Source organism: Chaetura pelagica, unplaced genomic scaffold (assembly GCF_000747805.2).
Source record: "Chaetura pelagica isolate M959 unplaced genomic scaffold, ChaPel_1.0 scaffold69, whole genome shotgun sequence".
In the NCBI taxonomy this organism is placed as follows: Eukaryota; Metazoa; Chordata; class Aves; order Apodiformes; family Apodidae; genus Chaetura; species Chaetura pelagica.
The window spans coordinates 1,452,039-1,472,386 of record NW_009970724.1 but is presented as its reverse complement, the minus strand read 5'-3'; the positions used below and the strand labels follow the sequence as shown (position 1 = coordinate 1,472,386).

Here is a 20,348-nt window from a genome sequence, read left to right as displayed (position 1 = left end):
TGTGAATTCACACCAGAAGATAAGTGCTCTCCAGCCCTTCTCCGGAGTGTCACACCATTAATGGGCTTCGGTGGGAGACAAGAATGTCATATAGCAAAAACAAAATTAAAAAGTTACTTGAGTCATAAATTAACTAACCCTATGTGTTCTGCTAATAGAGAACACGATGCTGCTGGTGGGTCCAGTCCTAGATGAGCCTGTATAAACTTAAGACAGGATCCAGGAAGCTGAGCTGAAGTGTGGGATTGTCAAAGCCAGGCTGAGAAAGCACTACTGGACTGAGTGCTGCTTGTGTCCAGATTTTTATCTTTATTAGGTTTTAGTCCTTCCTTGCCATAATTCAGTAGTATGTAATATGTGTTTGTAATGTGTACCAGTGTTCAGGGCTGGAAGGGTGCATAGGTAGAGGCTCCATTTCTTTATGAAGTGGCACTTCGGCGTTACTTCGCCCTATAGGTTGTGGCATTAGAGAGCAGACTGCTGGGCTGCATTTCTTTATTCTGCTCCCTCTCTTGATGGTTCAGTAGAAACTATGTGTGCCAATGGCGGTCTCAAACGTTCTTACTACTGCCCCAGCTGAAACAGTATCAGTGTCATGGTTCATTGTAGGCGAGTGGTTAACAAAGCTGACCGGAGCAGACTGACTATGCAAGCTGAGATCCAGGGGGTAGGTGGTATCTCTGTTTAGTGCAGCTGTGTCCAGATGTTGGACCTAATTCTCATGCCTTGGGGCAGTTTTCAGTAGATTTTGACATCTTCATGTAGGGAAGAACTCTTATGCCTGTTCAACCTATGATATTTTAGGACTGAAGCATCTGGAAACCCAAGGTGTTTGTCAGCTTTGGGGGCAGTTACATCCCTGTCCCATAACTGGTGAAAATACCAGGAAGGAATTTAATTCCTGTCTTGGGAGTGTGACTTAGGCAACTTGCCATTTGTGTCTCTTTGCCTGCCATTGTAGGCGAGTGGTTAACAAAGCTGACCGGAGCAGACTGACTATGCAAGCTGAGATCCAGGGGGTAGGTGGTATCTCTGTTTAGTGCAGCTGTGTCCAGATGTTGGACCTAATTCTCATGCCTTGGGGCAGTTTTCAGTAGATTTTGACATCTTCATGTAGGGAAGAACTCTTATGCCTGTTCAACCTATGATATTTTAGGACTGAAGCATCTGGAAACCCAAGGTGTTTGTCAGCTTTGGGGGCAGTTACATCCCTGTCCCATAACTGGTGAAAATACCAGGAAGGAATTTAATTCCTGTCTTGGGAGTGTGACTTAGGCAACTTGCCATTTGTGTCTCTTTGCCTGCCCCTTCTTTTCTCTTTTTTTTTTTTTTTTTTTTTTTTTTTTTTTTTCCCTCTTAGTTTCAGAAATGCTGTTAACTTTAATTTGTGGAGTTGCTTCCTGGGAGTGAAAAATCGATGGGGGGCTATCACAGTGTGAAATTCGACTGTCACTATTGAGCTATAGAGTTAGCAAGATGTCTTAGAAGGTAAAAAATAAATCGTGGCCCAGCAAGTGCTCAGCTGTGCTATTTCAAGGGGGATATGAGGCTGATGGTCCGTTAGAGGGTACTTCAGTTAGATGGATGATGATTCCCTGTGAAATATTGGAGTTATTCCATAGGTAAGAGAAACTTTAGCTTATAAAACACAAACAGCTGCCTTCTAGCAGACAAATTCTGCCCTTAGATGTGTGAGCAGCTTGTCAGAGAGAGGACTCGTTCCTAAAATTGGCCTGTTGTGTTTAATGTCTCTGACGGAGCATTGCAGATCCTGCTCTGATCCCTCTGAAAACATGTTGAGGATGTGACTATTTATTCACATCCCTTACCTATGCTGCAAGAACTAAAGAGAAAGGGATTGCTATTTTTTGGTAGGAAATGTTTGTACGGTGCCCAGATGCTCTCAAGAGAAAAGTAACAGTTATTTTTACATGTTCTGTGTTCCCTGTTTGGGTGGAAATGTTCCTTTGCAGAGCAGAAAAGGGATCATTTTGTGCCCCATTCACTGCCAGTTTGCTGTTGCTCTCATGCATCTGTTGAAGGGCAGCCCTGACCACACAGTCTGTCTGCGTGCTGGCCTTAAAAGAGCTGCTGCTCTCATTGGCATTTACTGACTATTGTGGCAGGACTCAGGAAGTGTTTGTGCTGTGCCAGCTGCTGTATGACAACAGGATGATTGTAATTATGGCTCTTGGTAGTTTAGGCGTTTCTTAAGACTATAGTTGGAGAGTATAAATACGAAGTAGTACCAAAAAATCCCCCAACAAAACCCCAGTTTATATATTACTTCTCAGCTAAACTGTGTCTGGAACAACTGTAGAGTCTGTAATTATTTCTCTTACACTTGCATGCACAGTTGCAATACCACTGAGGGGAGCCTGCTGTTGCTAAAAGGAGTTTAAAGCTGCATTTAGTTGGAGCTTTGTAAAGACTTCCCAAACAATGACAGAAGAATTTGTTGTGCTTTCCTATCTCCTCTGCCTTTGTCACACAGAACACAGCACTGTGTTTACAGAAGCAGTGTAATAGCAAGTAATGTAATTAACATTGTTTAATATCTCTGATGATTTTTTGCCCTGAGTTCAGTGTCAGTGTGTGTCCGAACCCTAACTAAGGTTAGGGTGCTTCTCACCACTGTGGGTACTTCATTCTATCTCTCCATTCATTTCTCCTTTCTTCCATTTCCATGGTTCCCATCCCCAAAAATCTGCTTTTTCCCCACTTAGTTGCATAAGCATTTCTGCTCTTCCCTCAGCTTGTCACCTCTCCTTCCTCTGCATTGCGAGTTTCCTCCTCCAGCTCTGGGGCCACAGTTGGTTATGTGATAATGGTGTGCCATGGCCTCATTTAATAGCCTCGTGTTTCTTTTTGAAGGCACGATTACCTTAAACTATACTAATTCTGATCCTTTCTTTCCCTGTAAAGGGAACAGCAACAGTGTAAAAGTTCTGGGGTGGCAGCAGCAGTAGTTATAGGAAGCTGTCTGGGGGATGTGTTACCATGCTACCCTTGTGAACCTCCAATCAGCAGTCATGAATGGGAGCTCTGGAAAGCATATCACCTCCATGCTAAAGCCCTTAAAAGGCTGCAGAGGAATCCAAGTGCTGCTGTAGTAACATAGATATTTCCTGTTTATTTCGGCTGGTTGGATGCAGGCCATGGGAGTAGAAGACATTTCGTTGTGCACAAGGACTGGCTGTGCGACTCGGCTGCATGTCCAACCTTCTGAACACCTTTTAGCCCTAGGAATTTGCTATTCCTCTTTCACTTCAGGGGTATTTTATAATTTTGTGCCCTGGTCATTCAACCAAAGCTACCAATAATTCCAGACCACAGTAAGATGACAGGTTACAGCTGCCATAAGTCTTCAAGTAGAAAAATATACCTGCCTAGCTATACGTGGAGCTTAGTCACGATCCAAACATGTTTGCTTGTGGATGAAGGCAAGTTTCAGTGGGCTGGAACCTCGTAACCCGTATGCCTCAGCAGAGAGAGGAGCTGGATTTTCCATTTCCATTGCCTGCCTTAGTGGCCCTGACTTCTATGAAGATGGAGACCATGATACACCTTCACTGCTCTGTTAGGAACAATTGAGGTCATCAGGATGAAGGATACTTTTGAAAAGTGAACTGAGATACCAACACATTAGGTGTGCAGTTATTTCTGTTTAGGAACTTGGTTTAGAGGGTAGTTTTCTAACTCTAGCCTTGGCTGCCTCAACAAAACCTTGCAGCAAAATACTCTTCCATAGCATGGCTTTTTCCTTAATCACCAAAGCTGCTCCAGTAAAGCAATGGGATTGCATTTATTTTCTCTTTGGAACAGGGGACATAGTCTGTAAATCGAAATCAGAATGACCCATGTATTCTTTCTCCCAGCTTTCATGTCGGACCATAATTGCTCAAACGGCACATTTAAAATTTTGGCGCAAGCTCAGACTTTCACAACCCGCCTTTTTAAATCAGTCCCAGAGGCCAGTTGATGCTGTGTAGCCCTACAAATGCATCTAAACATGCTGACTCCGAGGCTACTTCCATTCTGAACCATCAGCGGTGCCATCTGTCTCTGTTTTGATTGGGGCTGGGCACATGTGTCCCAGCAAAACACGGGCCAAAACAGAGAGAGAAAGAGCCAGTGCCTGAATTTACTTCCCGCTTCTGTAAAGACATTGTTGGGTTCTGTGTTATAGAGGTGGAGGAGCTAGGAAAGCATAATGAATTCTTCTGTCATTAAATTCTTCAGGGAATCTTTATCCAAGTCCCTACTAAATGCAGCTTAAAACGCCTTCTTGCAGCAGTAAGCTCCCCTCAGTGGTATTGCGACGGTGCGTGCAAGTGTAAGAGAAATAATTCCTCTGTGGAGGGAAGAAAGAAGAGACAACATTTTTGGTTTGCATCAGGATGAAATTAGTCAGAAGCAAACTCTGAATTTGGCAAGCAGATGCCGGTATTAACAAGTTGTGCAAGCAAGTATAAAATAGAGGCTCTCGTGACTGATAGTGCCTCGGCAGGGGTGGGGGGTGTGTGCCCTTGCATGCACCCTGCTCCAAATTCACAACTTAGAACACGGAAATTAGAGTGGGGAACATTGCATTATTCATAACTTGGCAACCAGAAGCCAGGGCACTTAGCCAAAAAAAACTATTCTCTATAATTACAGGTGAAGCAACATTCTTTAATATCTTAGAATACAAAAACATACATTAATCAAGGAAAGAGTCTTTTTTTTTTTTTTTTTTTCCTAGAGGACAATAAATTAGCATCCTTGCCAGTTTCCTCAATACACGTGACAATGTGTTACAGGATTATAAGTCAGCCTTTCTAAAGGAGGTTAGTCTTAAAACAAATAAACCAAATAAATTAGATTTTTAGATAAACAGAGAGAAAGCCAGCTCCTAAAATTATGATGTCTTGTCAGAAGGTTGGCTTTTAGCACTGGCATTCTCAGAGACCAAGGGTCTAAACTTCAGTTGGTGTGATGTGATGCAGCTCTATTACAGCTTTGCTGGGCAGTTTTCTACTGGTAGGGATCTGGCCCCTTCTGCTGTAACCAGTTCATCTAGTGAAATAAAATCGCTTTGCCTTGTGCCAATCCAGTAGCCCATGGTGTGCAGTCAGTCTGACACTGGACTTCTTTTCACGTACTGAAAATGCTTGAACTCTATTTCTTTTTAAAGCTGCCTGTGACTTTTCTTTTTTAAAACATACCATTTTAAGTGTGTTGCTTGTTAGTAGCAAGCTTTTTTTTTCAGGTTTATGTTACATTCTTGGACTCCAGCAAGTGCAAAAGGTCATTGTGTCTATTTATCTCCCACTGACTTCACTTGTGCTCACCCACATCTGCCAAAATAAACTCCCCATATTGTTAGAGATGGCACTTCCTGTAGGTGATGCTTGCTAAATTGAAAGAGTGGGTGGATTCTTGTCCCAGAAAACTTAGGGTTGTTTTTAGTTAGTGTTTGAAACTCCGATAGCGAGGGAGTCAAGTTAAAGACAACGTACGAGTGGGAGCCAAGACAGCATCATCCTGCTCTGCCTTTCCACGGTGCTGCCAGTGCACAGCAGCTATGTACAGCCTGTTACAGGCTAATAAAACATGGTCTCTTCTGTGAAAAAGTTGCCCTCTCACCCAAACATAAATTGACTATGAGAGAAGGCTTGCAATTAAATGACTGTGCACTGATGCTGGGGTCATTTTTTGGATCCTTTTATCAAGCCTTAAAGATTTGTGTCCCGCAAAGTAAGGACTGCTGAAGGCTTTCTCTTTTCCAGTGTAATAGCGGTTATGATAATTGTCATCTGCAGCCATGGTTGGAGATAGCCAGGAGCAATTTCTCTGCTCCTGGAATTTTACTTTAGCTTGACTCTGCCTTCAAAGCATCGACCAGTCTGTTCCTAATATTTATGGTATGTAAGCTGCTAGCGACCTGACCTCTGCCCCTGGTGCAGGAAAATGGCATGTATGTTCTGCTGGGATCAGGTTCTCCACCTCAGACAAGGGAAGATAAAGGCTTTGTTTAAAAATAAAGACATCACTCTCAGGTTTGTCAGTGGTACTGTACATTTTCCCCTCTGCCACTCTGTGTTTACAGGGGCACAAAAAGGAAGAGAGAAGGTCAGAATATCGAGTGTCAAAAGTAGCCCATGAAATTTTATTGGTAGTGCATTTAATCAGTGCTAAGCGTTTTTTACAAGGTACATACAAACAGTGGAACTGTAAAAATTTATGGAATGCTGTGTACAGTGTGGCCATTTATGAAGAAAGGAAAATTTATATCCAGTTGAAATAAACCAAAGGGGAATGTTTTACCGAGACTCCTCAACAGCAGGGTACAGCCAGTGAGATCTGGGGAGGATGGGGCATTTGCAGGAGCTTACTGAACTTGGAGGTGGTTTTCTGCTTCTTCAGCAACTAGCAGCTTGCATTTTTCTGTGGCTCTCAAACAGGCAGGATGCTGGATGCAGGGATGGTGTTCTGGTTTTTCTGTACAATGAAAAGGAAACGCAAGTGGTACGAAGCTCCTGCTATTGAGCTGGTTCCAGTCCAACAGTTCCTTGAGCAGCCCTTAAAATCCAGCTGGGAAGGGTTAACTGGCACTGGTCACTTTGACATCAGCATTTTTTTTTTTGTTTCCTTTTTCGTCCGCTATTTTGTTGATGATAAAGCACAGACTTAGTCAATTGAGAGATTCCAGAGCTGCAGAATCAGAGATAATTTAATTAACGGAATTGCTTGTGATTGCCCACTGGGACAGCGGGTAGGAATTGCTCGATTTAATTTGGAGAAACAAAGATCACATGCATGCTAATGTTTGACAAATAAGCAGCGTTTGGGTTAAAGTTTTTTTGCAAAGAGGGGGGCAGCCAATTCCCAGAGGAGATTTCCCAGGAGGTAATTGCTGAGTAACAGCTCAAAGCTACAGATAGGTCCTTTTTCCTCTTTCATGGTACTTTTGTGCCCTTCTTCTGACTTTTTATCTGAACAAAGCCAGGATTTGCTCAGAGGAAGAAAGTTTGTCCTTATTTTCAGTGCTCAGAGAGAAGTAAATGCTGTGAACAGCAGAAAAACATGCATTGGGCACAAAGACTGAAAACCACCACACACTGTCTGCCCAGTCTCATACACTTGCTCCTGGGTACCCAGGAACCCTCAGCTGTGACTGCGACGTTGTTGAGTTAACCACAGCGTCCAAAGAGCAGTGCCAGGACCAAGCTTCCTCCATGAGGAGCCCTCTCATTGTGTTTTTGCCCTTGTATGAAGTTCTTGCTCAGGCTCCCTCATTTTTGGTGGTGTAGGTCCACAGTGAGTAGAGTGTGGATGTGCCCTCTTGGTATGTCCTCAGCCAGAGGACAATTCAGGTATCAGCAAGGCTGCTCTCACCTGTGTGGTTGGAGAAGCACCAGTGCTGGGGCTTGAGGCATTGCTCTTGGCAGCAGTTGTGCTCAGCAGATCTCTCTGGAGGCTGATAAATGACGTTATCCAAACATGTCAAATCAGAGCGCTCAGGCGCAAAATTGTTAAAAGAGTCCTCCTACATCCAGCATGAGGTCAAGGGAGAGCGGAGCTGTGGAGGCCGATTCCTTCTTCCCTGTAATTCCCTCTGCCTCCCTTGGCAGGGGAACTTGAACACAGCCTTACCCTGTCCGTGGAGCTCAGCCTTCTGACCTTCACTCCACCCTGTCCTTACCCTGTAAAAGTACTGCACAGGCTGCTTCCAGCTGTGTCTGGGCAAGTGCACACGAGGTGTGCACGCAAGAGGGTTGCCTGAGGGAGTTCCCAAGATTGCTGCTGCAGGAAGAGTTGCTCCTAAGCGATGCTTATCTTTAGGATACAAGCAGCAGGTTGACGGTAAAATGTCATTAAATAGAATGGCATGTGTCCCAAGTGTTCTGGCCACCACAGGAGCCAGACACGTGGGAAGTTACTCTTGTCTTTATTCCATCCCTGGAGGTAGTTCCAGTTTCCTTTATTTACTAATGTTCTCCCTATTTCCCTTGACCTCATTTCCTCCGGCTTTTCGGAAGCAACCATGCAATTATCGCTCACTTTGGATTGACCCTTGGCCGCCACGTCCCTGTTGCTGCTTCTCTGGGAGGCTTTCCTGAAATGTCAAGTCCAAAATACTCACTTGTAGCCAAAATCTCTTCCTTGTGAAATAGGAGCTGTGTGTTTGGCACTGCGCTGTGCGTCAGGCTTTGCCCTGAGAGCTCGCTTGGCAGGGAGAACGTGGATTTTAAAGTCTGTCACGTCTGAGCTTTGATCGGTGCTGGGAGATATTGCAGTGGCTAAAGCTCTGTCTCTTACCAATGCACCCCAGTCTTGTTAATAAATGTATATTTAACAATGTCTGCAGCGTATGAAGTGATAATAACTAAATCAATACCTCCCACATTGATTGTCCAGGATCCCTACAGCGTGACGCACGCAGCGGTGCGGTAATTTTCCAGCTAACTAGCACCCTGATCTACAGCCCTCCTATTGATTGGTCATTGTATCAGGCAGCCTCTGAGCATTATTGCTTATACCTCTATTCAGCCTCCTTTTCTGATTCATTCGTTTATTACTGGACAGGTGCGATTATCTCAGAGACTTTCCGAAGTTGGCTGATGGGGGTCAGCCATTTAGACTTCTATAAACAAGCCATTTTCTATCTCCTCTGGTTGTTGCAGTGGCAAATTTTTCCTTTTCGAGCTTTGACTGTTGTTGGGGCTGAGGATAAATTGGCCTTTGCTTGAATCTGCTCAAGGATCCCACTTTTTCCTTCCCTCGCTGAGTCTCCTGCCCTTCAGAGGACAGATCACTCCATAGATAGTAGTGGGAGAATTTAGCAGAGGTGGAGGTTCTGCTTTTGCCACTCACTTTGGACAGGAGCCACACTCTCTACCTTTTAATACTCCAGTGCCCTTGTGCACACAGGAAAGATTAATGGGTTCCAGAAGTCAAATTCAGCTGCAGCCTTTATCCAGCATCAGCTTGTTGATTCGCCAGACAGGAAGGGAAGTTAAATTCTCTCATCTGACAGTGATCTTCAATCTATAAATAAATAATTCTGTTTCTTCCTTGAACAAAACTAGCACCTTTCTAGACTTTCTTTGAAAACACTAACAACTCTTCCTTGAGGGTTAGAACCCAAGCTGGGATACAATAATAATTTATACCAATGTATAGGAGCAATAGGTGTTTCCCAGCAGGGAGCTCTTTAAATTTGCTCCAAATAATATTTGTTGATACCAAGACTTGAATCGCCAGTGTCCCTGTCAATGGGCAGTCCTCACCCACTAGGCTATCACCTGATATGTGTATTTCTTTGCCTTTTTTGTAGTTAAGAAATTGTTACTATTTCCTAGCAACTGTCATTTGCAGTGTATCTCCTTTCTGATGAAGGTCTCTACTTGCTTAGCTCCTGCAGTGTCTGATCTGTACAAAGGTAGGAGTGAAGTTGGAGAAGCTTTATAACGCTGGTACTTAACCATAGGCATCCTGCAGCTCCAGTTTCTTCTGAAGTGTCATGATTATAAAAATCTCTCAAGATCTTTTCAACTAACTGTTTCCAGAGCCTTGGGAAAAGCCAGCAGAATCACCTTGTGGCAGATACCTTGGGTCCCTCCCTATGTGCTTGTGACAAGGGACTAATGAACAAAGGAGCAAATGTGTGCAGCAGGAGTGCCGAGATTCCATCTTTATTAGTTGTAGGAATTCCAGTAGACCCACGTTTTAGCCACCTGTTGATGAATCATCCCTTTAAAAGGTGGAACACACAGGTGCCACTGTGGGTTATGTTGTGATTGATGGGTCTGCACTGTGTAGAAATGAGATTTTGCAGCACGCCGGAGTGACACATCCTTGTCTATAATGCTCCCATTTGCTAAGCATTGCTGTCTTGCCCTCGCTTTTAGGTTGGCAAGTTGCTCTTTTCACCAGCCTTGCAGAACCATGGAAATACACTTTGCCTGCCCTCAGCACAGCGCCTCTGTGACAAAAGAGATAATGCTGCCCATCAAAAATGACCCTAAGAAATGGGAAAGCAGAGATTGTAAAGCTGCTTTTATAGCCATCCTGTTGGCACAGTGTCCATTGCTTTTTGGCTTCTCCTTTTCTTTAGTATTAATACCCAACAAGCTAGGGCTTTCTTTAATATAAAAGCATTATGTTGATCCTATGCAATAAGCTGATTTTGTGTTTCACAAGGTTGGTGGCCAGCAAAGACCTCCATTCTCTAAGGGGAGGAGCAGCTTCCCTTGTCCACAAAAAGTTATTTCAGCAGCTTTAGAGCAATGTGCAGAACTTTGGCCAAAGCATTTGTTCCTTAGGGATCTCTTAAGGGAAACAGTAAAACAAAAAACAAAGGAACAAAACAAAAAATGTACCACCAAACAAGCAAAAAAAATCTCTTCTTTAAATGTCCATGCCTTGTAGGAACTTGCTGTGTTGGCAGTCCCAGCCCTGTTGTATTCCATCATGAAGTGTTTGCAAGTGTTTAGTAGGACACCTCGAAGAATTCACACTGGACTTTTCAGGAATTCTTCTTTACCCCAGGTTGGATGTATTAGTTCAAACATTGCCATCACCTGTGTAGTACCTGTTATGGGATCCTTTTTTGCCCTCGAACTCTTCACAATCTCGTGTGCTCAGTGATGCTCACTCTCCATCATCTTTTGCAGAATTACAGAAGACTCTGCAGTGACAACATTTGAAGCGCTAAAGGCTCGTGTCCGTGAGTTAGAAAGGCAGCTTTCCCGTGGGGACCGCTATAAATGTCTCATTTGCATGGTGAGTAGCACTCCACTTGTGGTAATGCATCAGAAATGTCTTGGTGTCTTTGCTGAGAAGGGGAGAAGCTTTTCTCCTTTTTCAGGTAGATTGAGGGAACTCCTCTTTGTCCCTATAAACAAATTAGCCTTCCAAATTAAGGTCTTTTTCAGCAGTTGAAATTTGTCTGTATTACATTGTTTCACTGGTATTTGTAGCTTTCCCTCTCTTATCAGGGCAAGAAAGCCCAAAAGACTTTCAGCCTACCTGTAAAAAACTTCCAGTTACTGGCATCCTCATCCTGGTGTGCAGATCTACATCCATAGGAGAGAGCAGAGTCTGTGATATGAGACCCAGTGTATGATTTGAGAACAGGGCTTTTGCCAGAGCGTTTAGAAGTTGTTGATGTCCTGCTTGCTCTGTGGCCTTCTTAAAGAAGGGCAGCAGCTCCCTCTGATGGTCTGAGCCTGCAAAGCTTTGCATCTCCTGTCAGGTTTTTATTCTGATAATAGCAGGAGGGAATTGTGCTTGGTGGAGGACTGCCTCTGCAACTTCAGCTCTCTCTCTCAGCTCACCACTTGTAGGTACAGGAATGAAGTCCCCATCTCTCATCCCACAGGAGGTACAACAATGAGGTTGCTGCTGATTTCCAGAGGTTTATTGGCAATGGTAGAAAATAGTCAAGGGAAGGCATGTCTGCTGAAATAACAGCAGCATTCTCAGGATGTAGTTAAGCTGTTCCTGCAGAGCTAAGAGTTGTGATAAGGGTTAATCTTACTCTGACGCTGGTTTTTGTATGATCTAGTGACCTTTCTGGTTGGAATAATGGTAGGTGGCCACAGCAACTTCAGATCCTCTTGTGATAACTGTGCTGAGCCAGGTCACCACTTGAGTGGATTATGGGCTTCCAACAGGAGTTCTGGGAAGCCATAAGAACAAACTACAGGAGACTTTTCTTCCACTAAACAAACACTACAAAAATACAGACTTACATGTAACACAAGCTTGTATTTTTTTAAACACAAAATACAAGGCAGTGTTACCCACAAACAAAGATGTTGTTGATGGGTTGGGAGCAAAGACTCAGTAGATAGATTGTGCTGTGGAAATAACTTGTTTGCTTCTTCTCCTCAGGACTCCTACACAATGCCCCTGACTTCCATTCAGTGCTGGCATGTGCACTGTGAAGAATGCTGGCTGCGGACTCTGGTGAGGCTCTTGACTACTTTCTTGTTGACTTACAGATTTTTTTTCCTCACTTCTGGGGTAGTTTCTTTAAATCACCACGGGAAAGGTGTTTTTTCCTTTGTTTTAAGCCATGAGTGCTGTACTTGCAGACTTCTTGAGCTGTTTAACACTCCACTCTAGCTTTGATCTGAATGAGTTTCATTTCAAATAGTTCTGCCCGTTGTGTGCTCCTCTGCTGCTGAGGGGACAGTCACTGCTCATGTAAGAGCTCTGTGCTGGGGACAGCCATGCTTTACAGTAATTTCCTGTGGGGCATCCATGCAGAGAGGTAAAGCTCTGAGAATGGAGGCCAAATCCACTGAGATTCATGGAATGGGTAGGTTCTGAGAAACCTAATATCCCCCTGAAGCAAAGGGAATCATCATCAGGATAGATGATGCCACTCTTTTGGGAAGATTGGGGGCTGCTTTGAACATTGAACATTGAATAGGTGACCCACTGCAGTAGTAATTTATGCATATATTAAAGGAGACATCAGGTTAAAATTTAAGGTGTTATTAAATAAAATGTTTTCCTTTCCTTTGTTAATACTGTGGGCTTTATAATCAGCTTTTTTATTTCTCCTGTGCAGCTGATACTCAAGCTTTCGTTTTGTTCAGGCTGAGGAGTGGAAAATAGTGAGTTGTGTGCTCTCAGTTCTCTTGCTAGCAAGATGATACAGTGTTGGGTTGCAAAAAATGTAAGGGAATGCCTCTCCTAAAAACTATTCCTGTAAGGCATTACAAAATCTACTTTATAGAACACGTTGTGTGCTTGGAATTACGATTAAGCCGATCGTGCTCCTTTAAATCCTGCCCTTTAAAAGTCTTGTCCAAGAAAAGTTACCAGGATGGTGAAGTGCCTGTGGGCTTGAGTACTAATAGCAACTCAATAACTTGGCTATCCCTTGGGCTGTATTTTATAGCTTTTCAGCTACACCCCATCGCTACTCAGATTATACAAGCTTTTGTAAACATTTTAGCAGCATGTTATAAAAGACACATATGTGGGTACATAGCTGTGAGGTGTTTGAATGAATGTGTGCTCTGCCACCTTTGCTAAGTGAAGAGTAATCTTGTCCTTCAGTGGTGCAACTAGCAAAAGGATAAAACACTAATTGCTTTTTTATTTTCTTTACTCTGAAATCTTTGTCCTCTCCTCAGCAGCCTGAAGTCATCTACATCCGTGGCACCAATTTCAGGCTGTTCTTAGGCTTAGCAGCAACTTAGTTCAACGTCAGTCAGGCCCCTTTGTTCCATGTCTGGTGGTCAGGGCTGCTCCTGTGAGTGGGGAAGCTGCACTCCAGGTGCTCGGGGGTTAGCATTTACCCTTGCAGAGGGCAAGTCATCTCTCCATGGATATCCATGAGGAAGGTGGGGGTGGAGCTGGCTGTGGACTATCCACACATGGCTCTTCTGCCAACCAGGGAGGCGGGATGGGAACAGTCCAGCAAGACATCATATTAAGACTTTGGCACTTGCACAGGGGAAGCAATTAATAAGTGGCTACTCATGTGTTCCCCAGTCCTAGCCTCTCCCTGCAGCCCCCAATTTATTAAACCAGGCCTTTTCACAAGGCATGCTTGCACTCCGTCTCCCATCTCAAAAAAAACCCACAACACTCTCCCAGCCTGTGTTCGCATGTTTCTAATGTAACCATTAAAATGTAGCCCGAAGACAGCAATAAAAACCCTGGAACGCCTTGGTGCTTTTGTGTCTTGATCAAAGTCAATGTGTGTAATCTCGTTAAGACTGCCCTCCTTCCCCCCCTCCTTTTTTATGAATTTAATGGCATACAGCAGCTGGGCTCAGTGTTTAATGCTCACCAACCTGCATTGTTCTAATTAAGGTATCTCCTTTTATTTCAGGCACAAAAGAGACTCTTGTTTTTTTTTAACAAGCGAGGAGCTGTGGGATAGTGTGTGTAATAATGGCTGCTGTTACCTTTCCCTGGGTATAAAGCAGGCTCCCCGGCGGGGGCGGGAGGAGGGAGCCTGCGCGTGCAGCACACATGGAAAGACTTGACTAGGGGGAGAGGGGCAACATTTTTCTTCTGTTGTGCAATAAACAATTTGTTGGAGTTAATAGGAGTTGGGGCGGGTGGGTTGTGTCAGGCTTCCGGCCCCTTTTGAACATTCTGGAGTTCTGCCATCGCTGCTGGTGAAAGGTCCCCTTTCTCCTATGCGCATGTGGTTTATGTGCCCAGCTGAGATCTGATATTAAATGAGAGTGTGAGTGTGTCTGAGGGAGAGAGGTTTGGACCATGGAACAAGCCCCTGGAACTGAAGGCTCAGGAGTGCCTGGGAGCACTTCTAGGCCTCTGCAGGGTATTGAAGGCAGGGTGAAATTTGATGCTCATGTCTGTCTTTGGACCAGAAGAGGTGAAGTGTTTTTTTAAAGATTTAAGGTTTGCACATTTCCTGGGATATGATGCTACAGTGATCTGAGCACCTTTGACTTCAGTGCTGTCCAGGGCACTGATGAGGATTGGATCTTTAAAAAGTGCTTAGGCTTACAGAAAATATAATTTTTGGACTTTTGACTCTTGATGTCCAATTACAAATTATAACTGCTCTGTTCCTAAGGGAGGGGGAGAGACGTTTTTAACCACCAACTCTACAAATGGTTGGAGGGCTCTCTAGCTTAGATTCCATTATACTAAAGCTCAGTGCATCAAACTGGCTCCATGTTCTGGGGATGAAATCTTCATCAGAGCAGACTTTTTATCTGTTTCCTCTTGCTGTATTGGATTATCCTGAAGAAGAGGCTGCGGTTACAGAAGGGAATCCTGTAGATGGCTTAAGAGCACTAAGATCATGGTGAGTGCTGAGTTAGCCAGCACCTCAGTGCCAATAGAAGCTGCTGGGTTAGACAGTCCTCCTAAGAGTGGCCATGGAGAAAGGGAGGAACTGTCCCTTCACCCAGTGTCAGGACATGATGAGTTGAGTGGTTTTCTATCCTACTTGCTCTGGGAGCAGAGTCAGTCTGCCTGAGGGCTACAGTCCAGGGGCCACAGGCTAAAAGTGTGATGTGTGCTGCAAATGCTGTGGGCAGCTCTGTGGTTGTAGGCATGATAGGAAGAGGGACACATGAATGTGTTGTTTCATGCCATATGATCGTGCCTGGGTTCACAGGAAGTCATATTAGCTGTTTAGTCAGCTGGGTTTATCTGCTGTTTTTTTACTGCTGTGTCAAACCACACCAACGAGCTTGCTGCTCCCAATGTGCTGGTTGTCTGAGACACTCAACGTGGTGGTACATTTCATTCATCCATCCTGCATACAGAGAGGAGGTTGGTATCTTCTAAGTTATGCAGAAAATAGGTCACAAGCCTGGAGTGACTTCCCTGTGATCTCTTTTGGAAACCCCTAAAAACACCTGCAGGTTCCTCAAAGAAGGGAGAAGAACCGGTGTTGCAGGAGGGAGGCTTTGCCTGGGCAGCAGGAGATGGGATCCATTTCACTGAACATTGACCATCCCCATTGTGGGTGTCTGTCCTCAGGTGGTTGTTGGACTGCAGCCCTGAGGCACTGGGTGATGGGGGGTGAATCTCCCTCTGATAGAGGTTTGTCTGCCCCTTCTCTGTTCTTTCCCATTAACCCAGGGGGACCTACAGCTACTAGTGGGTGAGATTAATATTTTCCTTCTGCTGGGAAGAGTGCTCTGACAGTAGAGATTGGCAGTCTTCTGCAGTGCTTTGCTGGGAGGTTTGGAGCCTCCATCCTTGGAGGTTTGTGAGAACATTTGATGCATGTCAGCAGTAATTCAGGTTTAGGTGCTAGGGGAATGGGTCGGTGGATTCTAGACATCTCTCTGAGCTGTAGTTCTGTGATCTGCCAAACCCTGGTATCCTTCCTTATGAAGCAAATAGAGTTAAAAGCTAAGTCAGGCTGTTGTTTGCCAGTGATGGAGCTGTTGATAGGAGCAGGTGTGCAGGGGCTGAAAGAGGGCAGGTGCAGTTTGCTGAGTTTCCCCCTTCACCAGATCCAGCATTTCTTGTGTGTATTTGCTGACCTCAGGCTTGCACTTGCCTGTCTTGGGCTTATTTGAGAATGAAAACTGCAGAAGCAGGAAAAAATCACTTCTAAAAAGCCTTCTTCATCACAGAATATGCTTCCAGGGAATCCATTGATAGATATGTGTGCTCTGCAGTTGACACATTTATATCTTTTGCAGATTACACTACTATGTTCTTAGCCTGATCACTTTTTCCAGGCTATAACACCCTGTGCCGCATGCAGGCTGGAGTAGTTTTGTAAGTGCAGATACAGAGCAATCCTTCTGGGTGATTCCTTAGTGCTTCCAGCAACATGAGGACCTCCTGAGTCAGCAGCTGCATGGAGGACACTGCACTTCAACCTGTTATTTATTAACATACTTCAGTTTTGGCCTCCCAACAACCTGTGGGGGTGAGCTCTACCCATTGAGGTGGCTCTGTGAGGGTCGCTCTCCTGATTTCCTTCACCCCATTACCTGCTGACTAGAGGTACCACAGGGGCAGTGGTGAAAGGGAATTAGTATTTGCAGAGAAGAAGCTGCCACTTCATGCAGAGGTGTGGGTGGGAGAGGGGGCTCTCACCTTGGTTGAGAATTGGATCTTGGAGTTTGACTCCTTTCCTGGCAGAAGTTGGCTCTTGGTTTGGGCCCCTCCTGTCTCCTCTCTACTTTAGTTTACCTTTCTATAAAGTAGGCAAACTTTGAGCTCAGGTTTGACAGTGGCACTGTGTAGGCAAAATTGCTCTGTGTGTGTCTCTTTATTCTGTGCCTGGTAGCATATTCTTCTTGGAAATTGCCCCATTTTAGACCCACAAGATGGGAAGAAGTGCCTAAATATTTCCTTTTGAGTTTTCTTTCTTTAGCCAATTTATAGCAGACATCACACCATATTTTTTTTTTAAGAGGCAACTTTAAGACAAAATACTCCAATCCTTCCTGGCACCATGTGAGCCCTAATGACTTCTCAACATCTCAGCTCTCGTTAATGTATTTTTCAAACTACTACCCCAAGTGATTAGCCTGTATTGTGGATCAATCACTTGCCAAATTTTAATTAAGAAAGGAGGAGAAAAAATAAACCCCATCCTGATTTCAGCCCCTTTTCTTTGCTTTGTAACAGCCCTGGAGCAAACTTCTTGCAGCAGAGTTTTATAAACCCCTCAAAACTGGGGTTTATAATGGAAAAGCTGAGGTGGCCTTTACTCTAGCACACACAGCTATAACACATCAAGGCTTTTCCATGAAGCTATGATGAAAGGAGCAGAAGGACCTGGAAAAAAAAAAAAAAAAGAAATGGCCAACAGGTGGGAGTTATTATTCCACAACGTTTTTATTTCAAGGGAAAAGTTTAGTAACCCCAGCTGGCAGGTGAGCAGTGGGGGAGCAAATGCATTTTCAATTGTGCCTCTGCCAGCATGTGTGTGTGTACAAGCTTATGTGCCTCTCTACAAGAGAGGAGAGCTCAGATGCTAGTGCCAGTGAATGTTGAGCACCTACACCAGAAAGTCAGCTCTAAGGAGCAAGGTTCTAAGCAATTCCAATCTAAAAAAAATAAAATCAGGATAGTTCTGATTTTATCACACATGCTTATGTGGATGACAGGATTTGTTTTGTTGTGGTTTGTTGGGGTTTTTAAAGGCTTTCCCAAGGGTCCAGTCATTATTTTTGCTTGAACTGTTGAAAACCAAGCATAAGTACTAGGGAGGCCCAGAGACCCAGGCCCAGTGTGCCAGGGGCAGTCAGCCTGTGCAGGGTTCAGGCCAGGCTGCTGAGTGTCTTTGGGATGAACTTCAGTGCTCAAGATGAGCTGCTCTTCCAACCTGCAGGTGAAGCAGCTTCCACCACTGCTCAAAATGGACCTGCCATAATGTAGCTTTGGCAGTCAATGGGTCAAGCTACATGTGGTTAGATTCTGCCTTCTGGCATGGTTGAAAACTTGGCCCTGGCTACCTGTGTGCAACTCTCAGCCTCAGGTGGGGAGTGTGGATCTGCCTGAAGCTGTCATGGGGTGCAGAAAGCAGATCTCCAGGACAGATCCTGTAGTCTGGCACAATAAATCCGTCCCTTGTGGTGTTGTAAAGGAATTGCATACCTGACCTTGTTCTGCCAGGGGAGAGAGGAGAAAAACTGCAGTCAGTTTGATCAGGCTTGTTCTGCCATCCTGTGGGTTGAGTGTGGAAGACTTGTGCTTATAGAGAGCACCTGTGCAGCCTTTAGAGAGTCCTGGACAAAACGGCTCTCCAGGAATCTGTCCTTCTGAAATGTCCCACATGGAATTGTCTCATCTGTGTTAGTTTGTCCTTGCTAAGGGTCACACATCTGTCTGCAGCTGTCCCAGAACAATGCATGAGATGCAAGACAGTGAGGTGGCAGCAGCTACAGTTTGCTTTTAGCAAAAAGGAACTTGTGGGGGCTTTGTTGCTCCTCCCCACCCACCACAGTGAAATGTCTCCAATGTGAGCAAAGCTAAAAGAAAATAACTGCTGAAATGCTGCTGAACATTGCACAGGAGCACTGAGGAGTAGGGGAGCATGATGTTGGGTGACAGCAAGCACATCCCTTCATCCTTTGCCCCAGACTGAAGGCAGGCTGAGGCATTTAATGAGTCAGAGAAGTGGTCTTACAGAAGATACCTCTCACTGGTGCATGTTCAGAGACAGAAACTCCAGTTACTTGGTCGGATGCTTCTCTCTCACCAATAAACTGTGCCTGTCTTAGGAAGGAGAGCATGGACACATATGTGCAGTAGTCACATCTGGAATGCCTTAAAGTCCCCACGCACACTTACTTGTGCTGGCCAAGGCATAGAGGAAGGTTCCAATGGGCCTCAGCTGCTGGAAGGGCCTGTCTAACATCAGTGAGCAGAGCTTGTGGTGCTCAGACACAGCCTGGGCTCAGTTCTGTGCAGCGGGAGGTCGTGCTGAGACTGTGGTCAGTGTTGAAAGCCAGAACATCCTGGTTCCCTGTGCTGCTGGTGCTGTAGATGGGAGATTACCTCACAGCAGAGCTGTCTTTCTCTCATTTTCTCCATCAACTGTCACATCTGCCAATCTAATGATGACCAGCTTAGGATGCCCCCCATTCTGACATGTATTAACACCCTCTTGCTGTCAGGTTCGGTGACAGATGGCACATCAGCCCTTGTTTTATTTCATGTAGTGTTCATGTTGGCCTCCCATTACCTGCCCCAGCTCACACCACAAGTTTGCTGGTTTCAGCCCACCTTGGCAGAACAGACTTGTCTCTCCAGCATCACTGGGGTGTGTGGGGGGGATGCAGTGGGGACAGGACAGGGGTTTCCTTCATGCCAGCAGCTCTGGGGCTTTTGCAGGATGGCTGAGGCAGTTCCCCAGACTGCAACCCCACCCAGCTGAAAACTGCACTGTCCCAGCTGTGTTGGTTTTCTGCCTGATCAGTCACCTGAACTGGCTCAAGGGCTGCAAGTGTGCAAGGGAAGCAGAAAGGAGCAGATCTGCCTGGCACCCAGAGGTGACAGCATGGCAGGAGAGGGGGCTTGGGCTGATCCATCTGCTGAGCTTCCTCTCCCCAGAGCTGCTGAGTTTGGTCACAGGCCTCAGCTCTGGGTTTCAGCCTCCTGCCTGCCTTGTGCTGGGGACTGCAGTGGGATGAGGGACTTGCAGGGCAGGCAGGAAAGGCATCAGGGCTCCTCCTCACGGCTTGTGCCTACTGTTGGGAGGGTAAGGCCCTGCCTGGAAGGAAAGGAGGGTGGCCCTGGCTCCTGTGCAGCTCCCCCCCTGAGATCCCAGGCCAAGGGCAGGGTCGTGCAGGTTGTCCTCCTTCACTCTCTCATGCTGTTTGTCTGGTCTGCTGGTTGCAGGGTGCCAAGAAGCTCTGTCCCCAGTGTAACACCATCACGTCTCCCGGAGACCTGCGGCGCATTTACTTATGAAGGGCCCAGCGGGAGGGCAGGACCTGGTTACTCAGCCCAGCTCATCACACCAAGGGGGAGAAGAAGACAGCAAAACAAACAAACCAACAAAAAAAACAACCAAACAAACAAAAAAAGACATTTTAAAATTTAAAGAAAAAAAAAAAGAGACTCCAGACCTGAACTCAAGGATATAGGAGCAATGGGGAGCCTCGGCTCCCAGGTCCCGCATGTTGAGACCTCCTTCAGCATCTGCAGCGGGCAAAACCAGACCCTTTGTTGTGAAGCCCCCTTTTTTAAAACCAGTATTCCCCATCATCCCATTCCCTGGAGCTGGCTTTGCATCACGGATGGCTCGTGAGCCCTACTTTGAACTGTGTTCTTGACCACTCTGCCCCCAGGAGACTGGGGAAGGGACCCTTGACAGAAAGTTGTTAAATAACCTGTAACTTGTGTTCTTTGTTCAGTTTTTGTTTTGTTTTTATTTG

General features: G+C 45.3%; 1 protein-coding gene across 1 annotated transcript in view; it reads left to right on the top strand.

The window, feature by feature from the left end:
* The window catches only part of RNF220 (ring finger protein 220), a 221,123-nt gene extending 201,185 nt beyond the window's left edge, over positions 1–19,938 (top strand). The window contains exons 12-14 of the mRNA XM_010006710.1: positions 10,662–10,770; positions 11,884–11,958; positions 19,810–19,938. Coding sequence (XP_010005012.1) covers positions 10,662–10,770; positions 11,884–11,958; positions 19,810–19,881 — 256 coding nt within the window. The 3' untranslated portion in view covers positions 19,882–19,938. The remainder of the gene's footprint in view (positions 1–10,661; positions 10,771–11,883; positions 11,959–19,809) is intronic.
* Positions 19,939–20,348: the final 410 nt, after the last annotated feature.